The 17,674-nt window shown below is 64.2% G+C and overlaps 2 protein-coding genes across 4 annotated transcripts; one reads left to right on the top strand and one right to left on the bottom strand.

Moving 5' to 3' along the window:
- Positions 1 to 43: 43 nt before the first annotated feature.
- On the bottom strand, positions 44 to 1,912 carry IL23A (interleukin 23 subunit alpha). The gene is made up of 4 exons (XM_066207529.1): positions 1,653 to 1,912; positions 1,162 to 1,257; positions 289 to 414; positions 44 to 196 (listed from the first exon to the last, which is right to left on the bottom strand). The coding sequence occupies exons 1-4, from the start codon at positions 1,830 to 1,832 to the stop codon at positions 56 to 58; spliced, it is 543 nt and encodes a 180-aa protein (XP_066063626.1). The 5' UTR covers positions 1,833 to 1,912; the 3' UTR covers positions 44 to 55.
- A 1,630-nt stretch (positions 1,913 to 3,542) lies between these two features.
- Positions 3,543 to 17,520, top strand: PAN2 (poly(A) specific ribonuclease subunit PAN2). 3 transcript variants are annotated; one of them, XM_066207401.1, is made up of 26 exons: positions 3,543 to 3,639; positions 4,659 to 4,944; positions 6,612 to 6,781; positions 6,855 to 6,975; positions 7,620 to 7,697; positions 7,793 to 8,060; positions 8,966 to 9,308; positions 10,323 to 10,419; positions 10,908 to 11,027; positions 11,123 to 11,242; positions 11,323 to 11,451; positions 11,582 to 11,781; positions 12,104 to 12,243; positions 12,506 to 12,612; positions 12,955 to 13,053; positions 13,450 to 13,526; positions 14,058 to 14,199; positions 14,379 to 14,516; positions 15,117 to 15,176; positions 15,256 to 15,346; positions 15,440 to 15,597; positions 15,675 to 15,818; positions 16,369 to 16,548; positions 16,672 to 16,765; positions 16,866 to 17,063; positions 17,268 to 17,520. In XM_066207401.1, the coding sequence occupies exons 2-26, from the start codon at positions 4,672 to 4,674 to the stop codon at positions 17,300 to 17,302; spliced, it is 3,582 nt and encodes a 1,193-aa protein (XP_066063498.1). In that variant the 5' UTR covers positions 3,543 to 3,639; positions 4,659 to 4,671; the 3' UTR covers positions 17,303 to 17,520. The 3 variants fall into 3 exon arrangements, with proteins under 3 accessions (XP_066063498.1, XP_066063496.1, XP_066063497.1); XM_066207399.1 differs by having other exon boundaries at positions 12,101 to 12,243; XM_066207400.1 differs by lacking the exon at positions 3,543 to 3,639 and having other exon boundaries at positions 4,456 to 4,944; positions 12,101 to 12,243.
- Positions 17,521 to 17,674: the final 154 nt, after the last annotated feature.

Below are 17,674 nucleotides of genomic sequence, written 5' to 3'. Positions count from 1 at the left end.
GGGGAATAAATACGGGGGGGTGGGGGGGAGGACGGGAGGGGGGTGAGGGGGGCGCTCAGCGGGCGCTGTGGTTGAAGACGCGGCCGATGACGGCGGCGAAGGAGCGGAGCCGCCTGAGCGCCAGGTGCCGATGGAGCTGGTGCTGCCACACCTGGGTGGGCGGCAGGTGGTGCCGGGGGGCGCGGCCGTGCCCTTCCTGCGGGGACGGAGCGGTCAGGAGGGGGGAGCCGAGGGTCCCCGGTGCCGCCCCCCCCCCCCCCCCTCCCGCCCAAGTCCCCGGGTCCTCACCTGGACGTGGCGCAGCAGCTGCTCCATGGTGGTCTCCAGCTGCGGCTGGGGCTGGTCCCGGAAGATGTCGGAGCCCAGCAGGTCCCGGTAGTGCTGGAGCGCCTGGCGGATCCGGTGCAGGCAGCGCTGCGGGGAGTGGGGGGGTCAGGATCTCCCGGGACCACCCCCCCCTCCCCGGGCACTCGTGGGAACCGCGGGCGCATCCCTCGGTATCGCTGGGACCCCTCGGGGACCTCCAAATGCATCCCTGGGACCCCCGGGTGTATCCCCCAGCCTTCCTGGGACCCCCAGACATCCCTGGGACTCCCAGGTGCATCCTCAGCCTTCCTGGAATCCCGTTGGGACCCCCAGGTCTATCCTCAGCATCCCTGAGACCCCCAGATATCCCTGGGACCCCCAGGTGCATCCCTAGCCTTCCTGGGACTCCTCTGGGACCCCTAAGTGCATCCCCCGCCTCCCTGGGACCCTCAGACATCCCTGAGATCCCCAGGTTCATCCTCAGCATCTCTGGGAACTCCAGGCACCCCTGGGACCCCCAGGTGCATCCCTCAGCCTTCCTGGGACCCCCAGACATCCCCAGGACCCCCAAGTACATCCCCCGGCATCTCTGAGACCCCTCTGGGACCCTCAGATTCATCCTCAGCATCCCTGGGACCCCCAGAGATCCCCAGGGCCCTCAAGTGCATCCCCAGCCTCTCTGGGAACTCCAGGCACACCCCTCAGCATCCCCTGAACCCCGGACACCCCCGGGACCCCCAGGCACCCTCAGCATCTCCGCGATCCCCGAGCACTCCTGGGATGCCCAAACGAGCCCCCAGCACCCCTGTGCCCCCCGCAGCCCCCCCCCGGGACCCCCGCAGCCCCCCCCGGTACCGTGTTGTTGGTCTCCAGCGCCAGGGGGTCGCAGGCGTCACTGCAGCGGATCCGGGGGGGCCAATTCTGGGGCTCCTCCAGCAGCTGCATCCCGTCCTGGAGCAGAGAGCCGTGGGGTCCCCTCGTGCCCCGGGACCCCCGGGGGGACGCCCAAGCCCCGGTCCGACCCCCGCCGCCATGCCCCCGCGCCCCCCAGTGCTTCCCGAGCCCCCCGGTGTCCCCGGTCGAGCCCCCCGGTTCTTCTCGAGCCCCCCGGTGTCCCCGGTCGAGCTCCCCGGCGTCCTCAGCTGAACCCCGGTGCTTCCCGACCCCCCCGGTGTTCCCGGCCGAGCCCCTCGGTGTCCCCGGGCGAGTCCCCCGGTGCTTCTCGAACCCCCCCGCGGTTCTTCCCGAGTCCCCCGGTGTCCCGGCCGACCCGCCGGTGTCCCCGGCCGAGCCCCCGGTGTCCCGGCCGACCCGCCGGTGTCCCCGGCCGTGTCCCCCGCACTCACCAGCGCCGACGGCGGCTCTTTGACGGCGGCCAGCAGCCGCGACAGCTCCCGGGAGAGGATCCTGCAGGCGGCCCAGTCCGGGCGGCGAACAGGGGCCGGCGCCGGTGCCGCGGGAGGCGGCAGCAACAGCACGGCGAGGACGAGGAGGAGGAGGAGGAGGAGGCGGCGGAGCGGAGCCATCGAAGGTCGGTCGGTCGCTCGGTCTGTGCCGCCACCGGCGCCGCCGCCGGGCTCTTTATGGGGCGGCGGCAGGTGGGGAATCCCGGGGGCAGGTGGCTCCCGCCCCCTGCGAAATCATCGCCGCCGCCTCCCCTCGGAAAGCAGAAGCGATACCGGGCCGGGGTCCCCGGGCTGCGCCCCGCCGCACCGGCACGGGACGGGACGGGACGGGCAGGAAAACCCGGGGCAGTTCCTGGCGGGATGGGAGGGACCGGCACCGGCAGCGGCACCGGGACGCCCCCCGGGTTCACCTGGTGGCAGCTGGGTGGATCCCCGGCGTGTCCCCTCCCGGTGTGTCCCCTCGGTGTCCCCTCGGTGTCGCCGGGCCGGAGCGGGGCCGTGCTGCCGCAATCTCGGCGGCCCCGACGGGGCGGCTCCGGCGCTTCCCGCTCCGCCCGCCGGGGCTGCCCCCGGCCTTCCCCGGGCACCGGGAGCGCCGCGGCCACCGGCGCCGGGGCCGGGGCTGGGCTGGGGCGGGGGGGGACCGGGGGGGGGACACTGCCGGGCAGTGGGGACACTTGGGGAGATCGGGGGGTGCTGGGGGGACCCGGGGGCTGCTGGGGGACACTGAGGGACCCCGCGGGACACTGGAGGACAGTGACAGACACTAAGGGAAACTGAGGGACCCCGTGGGACACTGGGGGACAGTGTGGGACACTGGGGGACACTGAGGGACCCCGTGGGACACTGAGAGACCTCGTGGGACCCCATGGGGTGCTGGGGGACACTGAGGGACACTGAGGGACCCCATGGGGTGCTGGGGGACACTGAGGGACGTTGTGGGACACTGAAGGACAGTGAGGGACCCCGTGGGACATTGTGGGGTGCCAGGGGACCCCGCGGGACACTGTGGGACCCCTGTGGGACATCGTGGGACCCTGTGGGACCCCAGCGGGCACGGGGCGACACCGGGAGGCTGCGTGGGACACTGTGGGGCATTTGGGGACACTTCAGGATCCTGCGGGGTGCCAAGGATACTTTGGGAGCTCGTCGGGCATCGTGGGACCCCTTTGGGGGGCGGTGGGACCCCGTGGGGTGGCAGAGGACACCGTGGGACACTGGGAGATGCCAGGGGACCCTGTGGGACATCTAGGGACACTTTGGGACCCCGTGGGGTGCCAGGGGGACACGGTGGGACGGCGTGGGGTACCGGGGGACCCCATGGGACATTGCGGGATCCCAGTGCACGCTGCGGAACGCCAAGGGTCCGCGCGGGAACACGCGTGGGACACTTGGGGACACTTGGGGATTCCGAGGGCTGCCAGAGGACAACCGCGGGCACCGCGGGATGCCACGGGCGGCTCCGGGACATCCGTTAGACACCCGCGGCTTTCGTAGGATGTCCGGGGACGCTGCGTGACACCCGCGGGACCCCACAGGCCGCAGGTGCCGCACGGGTCGGCAGCACCCGGGGGCTCCGAGGGATGCCCGGGGTTCCGAGAGGTTCCCGGGGCTCCGAGAGGTTCCCGGGGGTCCCGGGACTCCCCGCGGGGCTCCCCCGCCGCGAACCAGTCGATTTCAGCCTTTTTGTCCCGTGCGCCGCCCCGTCCCGCCGCGCCGCTTAGTCCCGCCCCCCCTCTGGCGCTGATTGGTCGGCGCCCGGCGCTCGGCGCTGCCATTGGTCGGCGGCCCCGGGGCGGGCCCGGTTTACCGGGCAGGGGGCGCGGTTGCCGTAGCGACGGCGGGAGCGGCCCCGGCCCGGTCACGGTGGCGCAGCGGGAGGAGCGCGGGAGCGCGGCCCCGGCGCGGCTGTGCCCGCGGCGGCTCGGTAACGGCGCGCGCGGCGGGTTGTGGGCGGCGGCTCCGCCGCTCGGTGAGAGCGGCCGCTGGGGCCGGGCCCTCGGTAACCCCGCCCGGCCCCGCCTGGGAACTGCGGCCGCTGATAGCGCCGGTCCCGCCGGCCGGTTCGGTGTGGGCCCGCGGTGATAAAGGCGGCGGGCGCGGAGCTGGCCCGGAGCCCCGGGGGTGTGGCGGGGCGGGGCCCGGGCGGGGCCCGGTTTGGCTCCCCGGGAGGCTCCCGGTGGCCAGCCGGGATGCTGTGGGTTGGGAGACTGCCCGGTGCCCTGGGACACTGCCCGGTGCTCAGGGACCATTGCCCGTTGCTCAGGGACGCTGCCCGCTTCCTCTGCAGGTCGCTCCGTGCCCTGGGACCAGTGCCCGGTATCCCCGGGAGGCTGCTTGGCATCTTGGGCTGCTTCCCGGTTCCCCTGGATGCTGCCCGGTGCCCTGGGACCCCTGCCCGGTGCTAATAGACCATTTCCCGGTGCTCAGGGACCCCTACCCATTGCCCTGGGACCCCTGCCCGGTGCTTTGGGACACTTCCCGGTGCTCAGGGACCCCTGCCCGGTGTTCAGGGACCCCTGCCCGGTGCTCAGGGGCCCTTGCCCGGTGCCTTGGGACACTTCCCGGTGCTCAGGGACCCCTGTCCGGTGTTCAGGGACCCCTGCCCGGTGTTCAGAGACCCCTGCCCGGTGTTCAGGAACCCCTGCCCTGTGTCTTGGGACACTTCCCGGTGCTCAGGGACCCCTGCCCGGTGCTCAGGGACCCCTGCCCGGTGCCTTGGGACACTTCCCGGTGCCTTGGGACACTTCCTGGTGCCCTGAGCCCCGTGCCCGTTGCCCCAGCCCGGTTCCCCCGGCAGCTCCCGCCCGTACCGGAGCTCTGAGCGCACTCCGGGGAAGTGACTTTCCATCCCCAGCCCTGCCCCTCATACACCCCACCCCGGAGATTCCAGCTGCCATCCCCAGCATCCCAAAGTACTCCACGTGTCCCTTTTCCCTCCCCAAGGCCGGGCTCCACCATGAACTTCGAAGGGCTCAACCCATCCCTGGCCGAGTTCGCGCCGCCGCTGCACGCCGCGCTGGAGCCCGTGCTGGACCCGCACCTGAACCCCAACCTGGTGGAGCTGGACCCCGAGGGGGTGTCCCTGGAGGGGCTCCCGGTGCCCGAGTCGGTGCACCTGATGGAGGGGATGTACAGCGAGCTGCACACGGCCGTCTCCGAGGTCGGCGTGCCCGTGGCCGTGTCCCATTTCGACCTGCACGAGGAGATGCTGTGGGTCGGCAACCACGGGGTACGTGGGGAGCACGGAGCCTCTTGGGGAGGGTTTGGGGAGCTCTGGGGAGGGTTTGAGAAGGTTTTAAGAGGCTCTTTGGAGGTTTTGGGGAGTTCCGGAGAGGTTTTGGGAGGTTCTTGGGAGGTTTTGGGAAGCCCTTTGAAAGTTTTGGGGAGGTTTTGGGGAGGTTTTTGGGGAGCTCTTGAGAGGCTTTGGGAGGCTCTGGCGAGGTTCTGGGAAGCTCTGGAGAGGCTTTGGGAAGGTTTTGGGAGGCTCTGGCGAGGTTTTGGGAAGCTCTGGGGAGAGTTTTGGGAAGCTCTTTGGAGGCTTTGGGAAGTTTTTGCGAGGTTTTGGGAAGCTCTTTGAAGGTTTTGGGGAGCTCTTGAGAGGTTTTGGGAAGTGCTTGGGAGGCTTTGGGAAGCTCTTTGGAGGTTTTGGGAAGGTTTTGGGATGCTCTGGGGAGGTTCTGGGAAGATCTGGAGAGGTTTTGGGGAGCTCTGGGGAGGTTCTGGGGTTTGATGGGATAGGGTGGGGTGGGAAGGAGAGGAAAGCTCATCAGGTGATGGCTGCAGAGGTTCCCTAGAGCAGAGGCTGGCCAGAGCCAAAGGACAAAGGCAGGTGTTTATGGAAAAACCCTCAAAGGTGCACCTTGGGCAGTGGCTACACCCAGCTGGGATGACACCACACCACGAGTTTTACAGACAGATGAAAGTTTGGTCTATTTGCATATCAGAGTTTAATGGTCCAATTACAGCTTCAGGTAGTTTGCTCCCCCCCCAGTTCACTTTTTGTTTACGTTTTTCAGGGCTTGAGTCAGGTGTCCTTGAGCTTCAGGCCTAGAGAGGAGTTGTTTTGTCTGGGGGGAAAAGGGGAGAGCTGCAGCTTACAGGCCGTGGAGTTTTAGAGTTATTCACTAAAGCAGTTACAGGATCTGGAAAATAGAAAAGCTAAACCCTGAAGTTCCACCACCCTGCCGTGGCCTCCCACCAGCCCAGCTTGCTTCATCCCACCCGGGCTCAGATACTTCCAAGGACTGGGAATCCTCTGGGGAATCCATTCCAGCCTCTCAGAGGGAGGGATTTCTTCCCAAAATCCCGTCGAACCCCACGCTGTGTCACCGTGAAGCCGGTCCCCCTTGTCCTGGCGCTCCTTGCCCGTGTCCCACGTCCCACCCCAGCTCTCTTGGAGCCCCTTGAGCCACTGGAGGAGACTCCACGGTCTCTCTGGAGCCTTCTCCAGGCTGACCCACACTCACCCCATCCCACGTCCTTCCACTATCCCAGGGTGCTCCAAGCCCTGTCCAGCCCCAGGGGCAACCGCGGCTTCTCTGGGAAACCCATTCCAACACCTCGCCAGGGTGAGGAATTTCATCCCTCTGTCCCATCTCAGGGTTTGAAACCTTTCCCTCTTTATCTGTCCCTGTAAATTTTGGGAGCACGAACCTCTCCGTTTCCCCTGTCGCTGCTGTGGGGTCGTGTTGGGATTTTTTCATTTGTGTCTGCTGCACCCAGGGAAAAGTCTTGAGCTGCCTTGCCTGGATTGGAGCACCCAGGAGCGCCAGGAATGCCCCTCCATAACCTGGGAAATCCGGGATCTGGCAGAGGACAAAGCCACGCTGGGCTGTGTCACACCCACAACGGGGACACGGGGCGGTGACATCCCCTCTGTGTCCCCTCTGCTTCCAGGGCCACGCCACCTCCTTCTTCGGGCCCACGCTGGAGCGTTACTCCTCCTTCCAGGTGAACAGCAGCGACGACATCCGCCAGATCCAGAGCCTGGAGAACGGCGTCCTCTTCCTCACCAAATCCAACCTCAAGTACCTGTCCCGGGGCGGCCTCATCATTTTCGACTACCTGTGAGTGCTGCCGGCCCCTCCAGCCCTTCCCTGCTCCAGGCAGGAGGCTGAGCGTGTCCTGCCCGTCCCCCAGCATGGATGAGTCCGAGGACATGCACAGCCTGCTGCTGACGGACAACAACACCCTGCTGGTGGCCGGGCTGCAGAGCCACGTCCTGGAGATCGACCTCAACACCGTGCAGGAGACGCAGAAGGTGCGGCCGGGCCGGGGGCTGCTCTCCCCGGAGCTTTGCTCTGGGGTTCCTCCCTGCCCATCCTGCTCCTCGGCCCTGCTCATTCCTGCTCTTCTTCCCTGCTGTTCCCTTGCTCTTCCCCTGCTCATCCGTGCTCTTCCCTCTCTCTGCTCATCCCTGTTCGTCCCTGGTCTTCCCTGCTCTTCTCCCCTGCTCCCCGCCTGTTCTCCCTCCCTGCTCTTCTTTTCTTTCCTTCCTTCTTCCTTCTCCTTCCTTCTCTTTGTTCTCTTCCTTCTCTTCCCTGCTCTTTCCTTCTCTATCCTGCTGTTTCTCTTCTCTTCTCTTCTCTTCTCTTCTCTTCTCTTCTCTTCTCTTCTCTTCTCTTCTCTTCTCTTCTCTTCTCTTCTCTTCTCTTCTCTTCTCTTCTCTTCTCTTCTCTTCTCCTCTCTTCTCCTCTCTTCTCCTCTCTTCTCCTCTCTTCTTCTCTTCCCCTCCCCTCCCCTCCCCTCCCCTCCCCTCCCCTCCCCTCCCCTCCCCTCCCCTCCCCTCCCCTCCCCTCCCCTCCCCTCCCCTCCCCTCCCCTCCCCTCCCCTCCCCTCCCCTCCCCTCCCCTCCCCTCCTGTTCCCTTCCCTTCCTCTCTGCCCATCCCCGCTCTCCCCACCAGTACACCGTGGAGCTGCCCGGCATCACCATCCTGAGGCAATCCAACCGCTTCTTCTTCTGCGGGCACACCTCAGGCAAGGTAACTCCTCCGCCAGGGGCAGATCTCCCTTTGGAATTTGGGATCACCTCATTCCCAGAAGCCCCAGAGGCCACGGGCAGGATGTCCCCTCTCAGGTGTCCTTGCGCGACCCGCGCACCTTCGCGGCCGAGCACGAGTTCGACGCCCACTCCGGGAGCCTGTCAGACTTCGACGTGCACGGGAACCTGCTGGTGACCTGCGGCTTCTCCAGCCGCATGAACGGCCTGGCCTGCGACCGCTTCCTCAAGGTCTACGACCTGCGCATGATGAGGGCCACCACGCCCCTGCAGGTCCACATCGACCCCTTCTTCCTGCGCTTCATCCCCACCTACACCTCGCGCCTGGCCATCATCTCACAGACAGGTGAGGGGCACGCGGTCCCTTGGTGTCCCCAGGTTCAGGGTTGGAGCATGTGGGGCGCAGCCTGGAGGGGAGGAGGATGAGGGGAGAGCTCGCAATGTCCTCACTTTGCTCTCTAGGACAGGGGGAATGGCTGGAGCTGTGTCAGGAGGGGTTTAGATGGGATTTTGGGAAAAGGTGGTGGTTGGGCACTGGACAGGCTCTTGGTCATGGGTCCCAAGGAGCTCCAGGAGTGTTTGGGTGGCGGTCTCAGGCGCAGGATGGGGTTTTGGAGTGTCCTGTGCAAGGACAGGAGTTGGACTTTCATCCTTGTGGGTCTCTTGCGGCTCAGGGTATTCCATGATTCTGGAGGTCAGGGAGTTTTTGGACAATGCTCTCAAGTCCTTAGCACTCTCAGATGTTAGGATTTGGGGATTTGAGGAACTTTTGGGGTTGTCCTGTGCTGGGCCAGGAGTTGGACTCCAACCCTTGTGGGTTCCTTTCAGCTCAGGATATTCCATAATTCGAGAGGTCGTGGAGTGTTTGGACAACGCTCTCAGGTGTTGGAATTTGGGGATTTGAGGAATTTTTTGGGTTGTCCTGCGCTGGGGCAGAAGCTGGACTCTGATCCTTGTGGGTTCCTTTCAGCTCAGGATATTTGATAATTCAAGAGACCAGAGAGTGTTTGGACAACGCTCTCAGGTGTTGGGATTTGGGGATTTGAGGAACTTTTGGGGTTGTCCTGTGCTGGACCAGGAGCTGGACTCTGATCCTTGCAAGTCCCTTCCCACTCAGGACATTCCATAGTGGTCATCCGAGCGCTGCCACCCCAGCGTCCGGCCGCTCCCAGCGGCGCGCGCCCTGCGTGCCGCCACGCCCTGATCCCCACCCTCTCCCAGTTATCCCGCTTTTCCCTCCCTTCCCCGCAGGCCAGTGCCAGTTCTGCGAGCCCACCGGGCTGGCCAACCCTGCCGACATCTTCCACGTCAACACGGTGGGGCCGCTGATCATGACCTTCGACGTGTCGGCCAGCAAGCAGGCGCTGGCCTTCGGCGACTCCGAGGGCTGCGTCCACCTCTGGGCGGACTCCCCCGAGGTCACCTTCAACGCCTACTCGCGGGAGACCGACTTCGCCCTGCCCTGCATGGTGGACACGCTGCCCCACCTGGACTGGAACCAGGACCTGGTGCCGCTGTCGCTGATCCCGGTGCCGCTGACCAGCGACGCGCTGCTCTCCGACTGGCCGGCCGCCAACTCCGCCCCGGCGCCCCGGTAACTCCCGGCTTCTCCCGGTGAAACGGCACGGGGAGGGGCCGGATCTGGCAGAATCCCGCTCTTTCCCGGTGCCTTGGGGTGGCTGCCTAAACCAGAGGCTGGAGAAAATTAAGCTAATCAAAGTGGGTATTTAATGAAGGCCTTCAGTAGGAGGACAAGCCTCTGAGGTTACAGCCAGGATGGAAAATGGTCATGAGTTTTTCATGCAGTTTTAAGTTTGGTCCATTTACCTATCATCCTCTAATTATAGCTCCAATTAATGGAGTAGTTTACTCCAAGTTTCCCCCCACCATTCCCTGTTGTTCACATCTTGTCCCTCTCTCTCCTGATGCCTTGGAGTGGCTGCCTAAACCAGAGCCTAGAGGAAATTAAGTGGGTATTTATTGAAGGCCTTCACTTGGGCAGTCAGAAGTCTCTGAGGTTACACATGGGTGATGGTCACGGGTTTTTCACGCAATTTTAAGTTTGGTCCGTTTACATATCAGGGGTTAATCCTCCAATTATAGCTTCAATTAATGGAGTCATTTACTCCGAGTTTGCCCCCTGCCATTCACTGTTGCTTACATCTCTGGGGGCCTGAGATCATCAGGTGTCCTGGAGTTTCGGGCCTAGAGAAAATATTTTTGTCTAGATAAGATGGGAGAACAGCCGCTGACAGGCTGCGGAGTTTTAGAGCCATACACTAAAGCACCACAGGATCTGAAAAAACACAAAAGCTAAATCCTAAGGTGTCGTTCCTGCTTGCCAGTGAGACACCAGATGAGTTTCCTGCTGCGGAGGTGTGACTGGGCAGGTGTGAGGATGGAGGGACGTGGTCCAACCTCCCTTCCTCCCACTCCCAGTGGGATCCAGACCTCTGCTCTGCCCACGTGGGATCCCTCCTCGGGATGGAAAACAAACCTGGGGAGGGGCTGAGGAGAGGGGGAAGGCTCAGGACCAGCCTCAGGGCGGGTCCCTGAGCACAGCCTGGCTGGGTCAGAGGTGCTGCTCTGAGCCTGGGGGTGTTTCCAGGCGAGCCCCCCCGGTGGACCCCGAGATCCTGCGCACCATGAAGAAGGTGGGGTTCATCGGCTACGCCCCGAACCCCAGGACCAAGCTCCGAAACCAGGTACCCGCTCCCAGCAGGGGCTTTTGGGAGGGTGCAGCTCTGCAGCCTGGGATGGGACAGAGCTCTCCGCGCGCTGAGGGATCCCCGAGGTTTCAGGGACGGGGACAAGGGGTGGAATTCCCTTGGGATGGTGCAGGCGGTGTAGGTTTGGAGGTGGCAGCTTCTCCTGAGCAGGGAAAAGGGATGGAGTTTTCCCAGCTCCATCCCTCCGTGGCTCTGTGGGCAGGGAACGTCTGAGCTGTCCTGTTGGGAGGTTCATGACGTGTCCCTCACCCTTGGGAAAACACTGCCCCGTGCTTTCCCACTGTGACAAATCCCTGCCAGCAGGAAGGTGTGGAGGCCTCGTGCAGGTCCAGGGAGGGCCCCACTCCTTTCTGGTGGATCCCTTTGCTCATTCAGGGAAGCAGGAAAGCCCAGGGGGGTTGCTCGTGGGGCTTCTCCCTGCCTCAGGGTTGAGCTGCTCACCCCTCCTCTCTCCCTGCTCCAAGATTCCTTATCGGCTAAAGGAGATGGACAACGAGTTTGACAACTTCAGCCAAGTCCCCGAGTCCCCCATCGGGCGTGAGGAGGAGCCACACCTCTACAGGGTGGCCAAGAAGTACAGGAAGGTGGTGGCCTTGGGGGGCTGCTCCATGGGGAGCTCCCACGGGGGTCCCCGTGGTGTGGGGAGGCGTTGGTTTCACCTGTCACGTCTCTGCCTCAGGTCACCATCAAATACTCCAAACTGGGGCTGGAGGATTTTGACTTCAAGCATTACAACAAGACGCTGTTTGCGGGGCTGGAGCCCCACATTCCCAACGCCTACTGCAACTGCATGATCCAGGTGGGAGCTGCTCCAGTCCCCACCCAGAGCCCTCCTGGGTCTCCCCCAGAGCCCCCCATGACTGCTGGGGTGTTTGCCAGGTGCTGTATTTCCTGGAGCCAGTCCGCTGCCTGGTCCAGAACCACCTGTGCCAGAAGGAATTCTGCCTGGGCTGCGAGCTGGGCTTGCTCTTCCACATGCTGGACCTGTCCCGAGGAGACCCCTGCCAGGTCTGGGCTGGGCTGGGCTGCCCGGGAGGGTCACGGGGGGTGGCAGAGGAACGGCAGCGATGCTGGGCAGGCAGATGGAAACTCCTGTCACTGGAGCTGGGTGACGTTGTTGCTCTTGCCCCATGCCCAGGGCAGCAACTTCCTGCGGGCTTTCCGCACGATCCCCGAGGCCTCGGCGCTGGGCTTGATCCTGGCAGACTCGGACGAAGCCACGGGGAAGGTGAACCTGGGCAGGCTGATCCAGAGCTGGAACCGTTTCATCCTGACTCAGCTGCACCAGGAAACCCAGGAGCAGGAGGGACCCCAGGCCTACCGGGGGACTGGCGGCAGGTGAGGCCCTGGCACGGGGAGGGGACAGGGAATGACCCAGCTGGGGAAGGGGACAGGTCCCCAGAGACCCCACCCATCCCTTGGGAAGCTTTCTTGCCACTCACGGCCCTGAGGGATCCATGGAAACTGCAGCTCACCGCATGTTTGAACCCTGTGCTGAGCCTCTGCCCCCCTAAAACCTTTTTGGAGGCTTTGCCAGCTGAGCTTCCAGAAGGGCTTGGGCTGCTCAGGTGGCTGATCCCCCGGAATCTGCTGGAGTCTGGGAGCTGTGCAGCCTGAGCTGTGGGTCTCTGCTGATCCCGGTGCTGTTTTTTCCCAGCAGCTTTGGCTCCTCGGGGGACTCTGTCATCGGGCAGCTGTTCAGCTGCGAGATGGAGAACTGCAGCATGTGCCGCTGTGGGAAGGAGACCGTCCGTGTGTCCTCCACGCTGCTCTTCACCCTCTCCTACCCCGACAGCACCGGTAACAGCAGGGCCCAGCACCCTCAGCTGCGTGGGGTTTGTTATCCGTGACTTTTCCAGCTGGAACACGCCCGCAGCCAGGAGCTGCCTCGGCCCCAGGGGTGGGTTTCCAACCAGCCGAGCTTTTGGCTTCAGAAAAGACACATTTGGGGCTTGACCTTCTGGCTGGTGGTTGCGAGGAAAACCCCAGAGGTTTGGCTGAGCTCAGCCGGTCAAGGTTCGTGTGTTTTGGGAGGTGACGTTATTCTCCTTTCTCCCTCCAGAAAAACCAGCCAAGGATTACGAGTTCGCCCAGATCTTGAAGCGCAGCATCTGCTTGGAGCAGAACACTCAAGCCTGGTGTGAGAACTGTGAGAAGTACCAGCCCACGGTGAGCCTGGCAGGGGGGGCACAGGCACCAGGGGCTGCGGGACACGGGCGTCAAGGTGGGGGCACCCGGGAACCTCCTGAGCCGATGCCAGAGATTCGGTTCCTGGCCCGGCTGGCAGCCGTGGGGTATTTCCTGGCCTCTGTGAATTCCTCTCGCAGGGATGAGGATTCAGCAGGGAGAAACAACCCTCCCCCAGCAGCTGCTGGAGCAGCCCTGTTGTCCTGGCAGTGCCCCCAGGAATGCAGGCAGGGAGGGGAGGAAGCTCTGCAGGCCGATGTCCCGAATCCTGCTGGGAGCCTCTCCAAGGGCTCTCAATTCCAGCTCCCCTCTCCCTCTCTGCAGGTGCAGACCCGGAACATCCGCTGCCTGCCGGACGTGCTGGTCATTAACTGTGAGGTGAACAGCTCCAAGGAGGCAGATTTCTGGAAGACGCAGGCTGAGGTGGGGGAGACGCTCCGGGGCCGCTTCTCGCGGCACGCGGGGCTCGCTGAGGTTTTCACTCTGCCCTCGCTGTCTCTGGCCTCTCTCCCTCCACCTGAGCCGTGCTCACAGAGGACCTGGTGCAGCTGGGTCGTGCCTGGGGCATGGCTTGCACCTCTGGAGTTGGAAAAGACGAGATCTCCTGGCGTGGCAGAGCTGAAAGGACTGCCGGAGTCACTTTGTCCTCCCCCCAGCCCTCCCCAGCGTGACCTTGGGACATTGGGTTTCCTTTGCTTTTTCCCTGTCACCAACGTTAACATCCCTGTCTTTTCCCTGCTCCTGGCCTGGCTGTCACCCACGTGTCCCCAGGGCCAGCCTGTCACCGTGTGCTGACACTTGCCTGTGTTTCGTTGCCAGTATTCCTTTCAGAAAGCCATGATGAAGAGAGGAGGCTTTGATATCACCAAAGGAAAGGAGATCTCTCTTGGAGACTGGTAGGTGGAAATCCAGGAGGAATTTCTTCATGGAATGAGTTTGGACCTGCCCAGGGAGGTGGTGGAGTCACCATCCCTGGAGGTGTCCAAGGAGTGACTGGATGTGGCACTCTGGGCTCGGGCTGGCCAGAGGTTGGGCTTGATGGTCTTGGAAAGCTTTTCCAACTTCAGGGATTGTGTTCCTGGGATTCTGTTCCAGCAGTCACACTTCCTGGGTCGTTCTCTGGGCTCTTTCTCATCTAAATTATGTTAATTCGATCCCCTGCCTGTCCGAGGCTGCACCACATCCCCTTTGTCACCCACTTTGTGACCCCTTTTTGAGCCTCCCAACCTCACGTCCCTTTTCTAACTGACGAAAGCCCCAAAACCACGTTGGCTCAGCTCCTCTCCCAAAGTCCTGCTCCAGGCACCTCCAGCTTCCCACAGAAATTTTAGGAATCAGCTGGGGAGCGGGTGGGTGGGAATCCTGGGCTGGGTGACATCTCCCTCCAACTCAGCCTTCCACGATTTCCTTCCTTTCCATGATGGCAGGAAGGATCTGGGGAGCCCTGACACGGGGCATTCGTATCCTTCTGTGGAGGAACTGAAGAACATTTGGATCCCTCACGCCATCAAGATGAGGTTGACCAAGAGCAAAGAGCTCGACGTGAGCAACTGGAGCGAGACCGATGAGGTAAAGTGACAGAATCACCGTGGCTGAGGTGACAGAAGCCACGTGGGGCTGTGGGAGCCGGAGTTGCCTCAGAAGCACTTTCTGCTGAGAGATGATGATGAGGAGATAACCTCAGAGGAGCACGGAAATGTCCGGGCTGGTGGTTTGGGGGGCTTGGACATTCCCGGTTCCTCCCGCAGCTCAGCCCCGCGGACGACCCCGAGTCCGTGTACGTCTACGACCTCATGGCCACCGTGGTCCACATCCTGGACTCCCGCACCGGGGGCAGCCTGGTGGGCCACATCAAGGTGGGAGAGACCTACCACCAGAGGAAGGAGGTGAGGCCCTGCAGGACCCCCCAGGGTACCCACCAGAGCCTCCCCGAGGGGTCTCGCCCGCGGGATCTGTCACTGCCGGGTGTCTCAGCCAAGCACTGAGTGTGGCTGAACGTGCCAAGAGCTGCTGGGGCCCCTCACGGGGAGGGAAGGGCTGAAGAAACCCTCTTCCCACACCCACTCAGGCTGGTTCCTCCTGGCCACAGGCACGGTGCCAGCTTGTCCTTGTACTTCCAGGTAAGGGCAGGGACGTCATCTCCCTTCCCGAGGAAAGGGCTGGTCTGGGCAGTCCTGGTTTCTGCTGGAGATGCCCAAGCCAGGAGTTCCCAGAGTGTGTCAAGGCTCCATCCCTGTCTCTTATCTCTTGCATCTCCCTGGAGTTTTGCTCAGGAGCTGGGCAGAGCCCGGAGCCCCGTCCAGCCCAATCCTTTCACGTCCTTTGTCACCACCCAGGGCAAGCAGGGATTTCCCCTCGGTGTCCCAGGAAGGGCGGGGGTTCCCACATGGCACGGTCACACCCTCCTTTCCCTGGTAACTGGGCAGAGGAGTCACTGCTCTGGCCTGGGGGGGCCCCTAAGGCTGTGCTTTCCCCCCCCCCTCCAGGGAGTCACACACCAGCAGTGGTACCTCTTCAACGACTTCCTCATCGAGCCCGTGGACAAGGTGAGAGCGCCGAGGCGACACCGTGGCCACCCCGTGAGGCCACCCAGGCCTGCCCCTGACCCTTCCCCATCCCCTGCAGTGCGAGGCCGTGCAGTTCGACATGAGCTGGAAGGTGCCAGCCATCCTCTACTACGCCCGGAGGAACCTCAACGCCAAGTACAACCTCGTCAGTGAGTGCCCCGGGCGTGGAAGTGGCGGCGGAGCCGGCGCCGCGGCCGCGGCACCGCTGAGCTCCTTCCCCTTTTCCCTCTTGCCCTGCACAGTCAAGAACCCCATCGAGGCCAGCGTCCTGCTGGCCGAGGCCTCGCTGGCCCGCAAGCAGCGCAAGTGCCACGCCACCTTCATCCCCCTCATGCTGAACGAGATGCCCCAGGCCGGAGACCTGGTGGGGCTGGACGCCGAGTTCGTCACGCTGAACGAGGTGAGCTGGGGACAGCAGGGACGGGGATGGCCCCTCCGGGGCTGTTGGTCACCATGTGTCCCCTCCCCTGGTGGCAGGAGGAGGCTGAGCTGCGCAGTGATGGCACCAAGTCCACCATCAAGCCCAGCCAGATGTCGGTGGCCAGGATCACCTGCGTGCGTGGGCAGGGCCCCAACGAGGGCGTCCCCTTCATCGATGACTACATCTCCACCCAGGAGCAGGTAGGGGGTGCCCAGCTGGCCCCACGCAGCTCCCCAGCTCCTCAGGAAGGACATGGACCTGCCCCACAGGTGACAGTGACCTCACCTGGGCACCTGTGTTCTCCGTGGTGACATCACCTGGGCACTGGAGTGTTTTCCATGGTGACCTCACTTAGACACTTGTGTCCCCTTCGTGGTGACCTCACTTAGACACCTGGGTGTTCTCCATGGTGACCTCACCTGGGCACCTGAGTGTTTTCTGTGGTGACATCACTTAGACACCTGGGTGTTCTCCATGGTGACATCACCTGGGTGCTCCCCATGAACTCCTCTGTCCTCTGTGGTGACCGTATCTGGACACCTGGGTGCTCCCCATGGACAGCTGGGTGCTCCCAAGGGACTCTTTTGTCCCCTTTGGTGACCTCACCTGGACACCTCTGTGCTCCAGGGTCACCTGGGGCTGTTGTCCTGCAATACCAGCCCCCTCCCCAGGGTGCTGACAGGGGGAACTGAGGAGGGGGCCGAGCCCCTGGGCCCTGCCAGCCGCCTCCAGGTGCTCTGCTCTCGGCAGGTGGTGGATTACCTGACCCAGTACTCCGGGATCAAGCCAGGAGACCTGGATGCCAAGATCTCCTCCAAGCACCTGACCACCCTCAAATCCACTTACCTGAAGCTGCGTTTCCTCATCGACGTGGGCGTCAAGTTCGTGGGCCACGGGCTGCAGAAGGACTTCCGCGTCATCAACCTGATGGTGACAGCCTGAGCCCCCTCCCTGGCCACGCTGGGGGGCTGGGGTGGGGCTGGGAGGGCTCGGGCCGGGTCCGCAGCCCCCCCCCACCCCCGCCCCGGCAGCAGCAGCCTGGCCCCTCCCCAGGTGCCCAAGGACCAGGTGATCGACACCGTGTACCTGTTCCACATCCCGAGGAAGAGGATGATCTCCCTGCGCTTCCTCGCCTGGTACTTCCTGGGTCAGTGGCCGAACTCCGGGATCCGGGAAAGGGGCGGAACCCGCCGCGGGTCCCCGCGCTGAGCGAGGGGCTGTCCCCGCTGTCCCCGCTGTCCCCGCAGACCTCAAGATCCAGGGGGAGACCCACGACAGCATCGAGGACGCGCGGACGGCGCTGCAGCTCTACCGCAAGTACCTGGAGCTGAGCCCGCAGGGCTCGGAGCCCGAGGAGTTCCGGAAGGTGCTCAAGGGCCTCTACGAGAAGGGCCGCAAGCTGGACTGGAAGGTGCCCGAGCCCGACAGCCAGAGCAGCCCCAAGCGTAAGATGCCGCCGCCGCCCCCTCCGTGTGTCCCCTCTCTCCCCGCCGTGTCCCCGCGGAGGGGGGCCGTGTTCCCCCTTGGCCGCTGCCCCCTCCTCCTGTCCCCTCTCCTCTCTCCATGTCCCCTCTTCTCTCTCCGTGTCCCCTCTCCCCCCGCGGTGTCCCCTCTCCCGTGTCCCCTCTCACGCCGCCGTGTCCCCGCAGACGGGGCCGTGTTCCCCCCGGTGCTGGCCCTGTGACCGGAGCCCCCGCGAGGAGCAGCGCCGGGAGAGGCGGCCACGCGTGGAACTGGAACCAGCAGCGGGCCCGGGGCTGTCCCCGGCCCGCCCGACCCCCGCCCCGGGCCCGGCGCCCCGGGGCTCCCCTTTCCCTGCCGGTACCGGGAATCCCTGCCCGACCCCCGCCCCGCTCGCCCGCCGGCCCGGGCGCCCTCATAAAGAAGCCTCGGACCCCCGTGCGACCGTGTCCTCCTTGGCTCCGGGGGGCGGGACCGGGACCGGGGGCACGGCAGGAAGGAGCGGGGCTCACACCGGGAACGCGGCGGGGCCGGGAGTGGGGCCGGGAACGCGGCACGGAGGAGCCAGACCGGGACAAGACGGGGACACGGCAGG

This window comes from Chamaea fasciata, unplaced genomic scaffold, assembly GCF_029207755.1.
Source record: "Chamaea fasciata isolate MVZ Bird 193981 ecotype frontalis unplaced genomic scaffold, bChaFas1.0.hap1 SCAF_41, whole genome shotgun sequence".
Lineage (NCBI taxonomy): Eukaryota > Metazoa > Chordata > Aves > Passeriformes > Sylviidae > Chamaea > Chamaea fasciata.
Note: the sequence above shows the minus strand (reverse complement) of the source record. Positions and strands in the feature narration are given on the sequence as shown.

What these genes read in the sequence shown, in the direction of transcription:
- IL23A (XM_066207529.1), bottom strand. Translation starts at nt 1,832, where the DNA reads ATGGCTCCGCTCCGCCGCCTCCTCCTCCTCCTCCTCCTCGTCCTCGCC. An exon ending in AAGAGCCGCCGTCGGCGCTG is followed by an intron (nt 1,258 to 1,652) that starts GTGAGTGCGGGG and finishes TCTCTGCTCCAG; the next exon opens with GACGGGATGCAGCTGCTGGA. An exon ending in AGCTGCTGCGCCACGTCCAG is followed by an intron (nt 197 to 288) that starts GTGAGGACCCGG and finishes CCGTCCCCGCAG; the next exon opens with GAAGGGCACGGCCGCGCCCC.
- PAN2 (XM_066207399.1), top strand. Translation starts at nt 4,672, where the DNA reads ATGAACTTCGAAGGGCTCAACCCATCCCTGGCCGAGTTCGCGCCGCCG. An exon ending in TGTGGGTCGGCAACCACGGG is followed by an intron (nt 4,945 to 6,611) that starts GTACGTGGGGAG and finishes CTCTGCTTCCAG; the next exon opens with GGCCACGCCACCTCCTTCTT. An exon ending in ACTGGAGCGAGACCGATGAG is followed by an intron (nt 14,200 to 14,378) that starts GTAAAGTGACAG and finishes TTCCTCCCGCAG; the next exon opens with CTCAGCCCCGCGGACGACCC.